Source organism: Helianthus annuus, chromosome 3 (genome assembly GCF_002127325.2).
Source record: "Helianthus annuus cultivar XRQ/B chromosome 3, HanXRQr2.0-SUNRISE, whole genome shotgun sequence".
In the NCBI taxonomy this organism is placed as follows: Eukaryota; Viridiplantae; Streptophyta; class Magnoliopsida; order Asterales; family Asteraceae; genus Helianthus; species Helianthus annuus.
The window spans coordinates 120,392,504-120,395,792 of record NC_035435.2 but is presented as its reverse complement, the minus strand read 5'-3'; the positions used below and the strand labels follow the sequence as shown (position 1 = coordinate 120,395,792).

Genomic DNA, 3,289 nt, shown 5'->3' with positions numbered 1-3,289 from the left:
AGGCTTTGATCGACAAACAGGAACAAGGAGGACCCCCCTCCTTTTTCGAACACACCATTCAAAACATTGTATCTTTTTCAACTAATGTTAAATCACGTTTATTCACCTACGATTGCATTTTCAATCTCATTGCATGTATTCTTACGTATAGCAAATTTTTAAAAAATAATTACTATATGATGAAGAAAAAATGTGACTTTATGATCCTTGGGTAAAGTTATCTTGAAGTATATAAATATAGGAATGGGATCAAATACAAACACTTAAGTTTGTAAGAACCATAAGAACCAATACATAATTGACAAGTGTCCATCAATAAAAAATTAGTTTAGGGGTAATTTAGACTTTTTGACCATATTTATTTATAACTAATTAAAAATAATTACAAAAAATATAATCAGCACAACACTATATAATTAGCACAACATCATTAATCGTTCTTCATTATCAGCACATCGTCCTCGAATCGTTCTCCATTATCAACATAAACGACATTAGCACAACATCTTCAATCGTTCTCCATTATCAGCACACCAGATGTGCTGATTATATCTAATTTTGGTGTTTGTTTGTATTATTTTGTAATTAACACATAATCAGCACCTTATTAGCACAAATATAAAACACCTTTTGTTAACTTTTTTTAAAAAACACTTTTATAAATACAAAAAGGTATAGCAATATGGTACTCATATTAAAGATAAAAAAATACTTGATTTTATGGTATATATTTTTAAAAAAAATAATGAAGTATATAAAAGTTATTTTAGTTTAAAAAACCTTGGTGGAATTTGTATTTAATAGAAAATGGTCAAATGACTAGCAATTTTACAAAATTACCCCTAATTTGTTAGTAGTAATTTTTAATTATAAGAGTTTTATTTATAATCAATATCAACCCTTGATTTAAATTAACAATGGTTCAGATCTGTTCTTACGGTTCTTATAATTAGCACTGTTTGTACAGGATCTCAACCCAATAAATATATAATGGATTATAAAATATAATACAATGCCGGACAAAATATTACACATTGTCGAAAAGAAGACATAATAGTAAAAAAATGTCAAGAAAAAAAAAAGACATAATAGTAAAAAAACACACAAAGAGACAAAAAACCGAATTCAAGCTCGAGCTTTAATCTCTAAAATTAAAATTAGCCGAGCTCTTATTGTGTTTACACCCCTAAATAGGGCTATAAACGAACCGAACGAACAGAAACAAGACCTTGTTCATGTTCGTTTGTTAAATATGTGTGTTCATGAACATTTAACAAACACGATTTTATGTTCATGTTCGTTTGTCAAGGATGTGTACTTGTTTGTGTTTGTTTGTTAACTTTAGGCAATATTGATAAACACCAATGAGCACAAACTAATGTTCATGAACACAAATGGAAACAAATGAACACAAATAAGCATTCAAGAACAAAATATTTAATACACTGACACTTATTAAATATTTTATTTGTCGAAGTTTTGAAGTATTTATATAAAATATAAAAACTACAAACACTAACGCGCTATCGAACACAAATGAACACGTTACCGAACGTTCACGAACATAAATGAACGAACACGACCTCTGCTCATGTTTGTTCATTTAACTAAACGAACGGAATTTTTTGTTCGTGTTCGTTTGTTTAATAAACGAACGAAAACAAACAAACTTCCCATCGAATAATTTACGAACTGTTCGCCAAACATTTGATTTGTTTGCAGCCTAACCCTAAACTCATCCAACTAATGTAATCATGACGGATTAAAAAGTAAAAAAGAAAATGTAAAAGCAGTATTAAAGTATTCATTAAAAATTCAGAAATCAAGATATCAATCACATGAAATATGTAAAATACACCCTGTGAATGATCTCTCTCATCAATCACACTTCTATATAAACCCATGTTTCCCCACCATTTCTTTTCACCCTCAAAACTCCATTCATCACCATCTTTCTATTCTTCTTCTTCTTCTAATTCCCTGCTTTTGTAACCATGGCTACTGCTCAGGTAACATTCTATTTTGTAACTAAACAATTAATGTGCATATACACAAAGGAAATAGTTGCCTTGAAGTCTTGAACATATTTTCATAATTCATTTGAAAGTGATCATTTATTCATTTTCTGCTTGTTAGCTAGATAAGTTGATTACACAAGATTATCTATATATATGATGCAGGTTGTATCAGCAACAACAGCATTGCATGATGAGAAAATTGAGGAGAAATCGAATGTCGAAATCGGAGAGGACATAAAGAGCACAAATGATCAAGAAACAACACCACAACCACAAGAAGACCAGCCCCCTAAAGAAAAACCTCTTGATGACATAACTGTTGCACCTGAACCTGATGTAGCTGCTCCTGAAGTCCTAGAAGCCAAACCAGAACCAAAAGCCGAACCAGAACCAGAAGCCGAACCGGAAGCCCTTGCAGCTGAGGTTGAAACCAAAGTGGTTCTAAAAGAAGAAGAAGAAGAAGGTAAGGATATTCCTGTGGATCAGCCTGCAAAGGTGGCACCCGAGCCATGTGTGGAGGAAGAGGCTAAAGAAACCAAAGAACCAGAAGGTGAACCGGTGGAAACCAAAACCGAAACCGAAGCGGAAGCGGTACCCGAGCCGACCGAGGTGGCAAAGAGTGAAGGTGAACCGAAGGAGGAGTCTGAGAAGAAAGAAGAAGGTGCAGCAGCTGAGTAGATCATTTGAAGTGTGCATGCTTCTTGTGGATCTATTTGGTTATTATCTTTAGTTTGATTTTGATTAAAAGTTTGTGAAATTCCAGCTGGGATAGGTTATTGTGTAATCAAAGGCAGGCTTGGCCACGTGGCAAGCATGGGTTGGGTAGAAACTAGGGTTTTATTTAAGGGAACATGCAGGTCAGGGTTTGCTGGTAATAAACTCCCAGGCTGGATTTGTTTAATTTTCATGAATAAAGTGTGTATGTTTTTATGTTATTCTAAGGTGGCTTACCTGTAATGCTTTGTCCTTGCAGTTATATATGAGTTACTTTTTAGTGATCAATTATAGTACATATATCTTACCTTTGGGATTTAGTATTTAAATATAAAAATTACACCTCTAATCTCTATAGTTAATCTCAAAGGTTTAACAAATTTTCACGGATAAATTTTTTTAACACCGTTAAGACGTTATGCACAACTCTTATATAAGATGAAATGATCGATTTAACTGGTTTTTAGATTGAGGGATGATAAAGAACAAGCGATGGGGGCGATTTGGGGTTTTGTTTTTGTTCGATTTCTTATTTTTTTTAATGAAAAGAAAAAACA

General features: G+C 32.7%; 1 protein-coding gene across 1 annotated transcript; it reads left to right on the top strand.

The window, feature by feature from the left end:
* The first annotated feature begins 1,849 nt into the window (after positions 1-1,849).
* Positions 1,850-3,020, top strand: LOC110914214 (protein TsetseEP). Its single transcript, XM_022159024.2, has 2 exons — positions 1,850-2,009; positions 2,181-3,020. The coding sequence occupies exons 1-2, from the start codon at positions 1,995-1,997 to the stop codon at positions 2,694-2,696; spliced, it is 531 nt and encodes a 176-aa protein (XP_022014716.1). The 5' UTR covers positions 1,850-1,994; the 3' UTR covers positions 2,697-3,020.
* Positions 3,021-3,289: the final 269 nt, after the last annotated feature.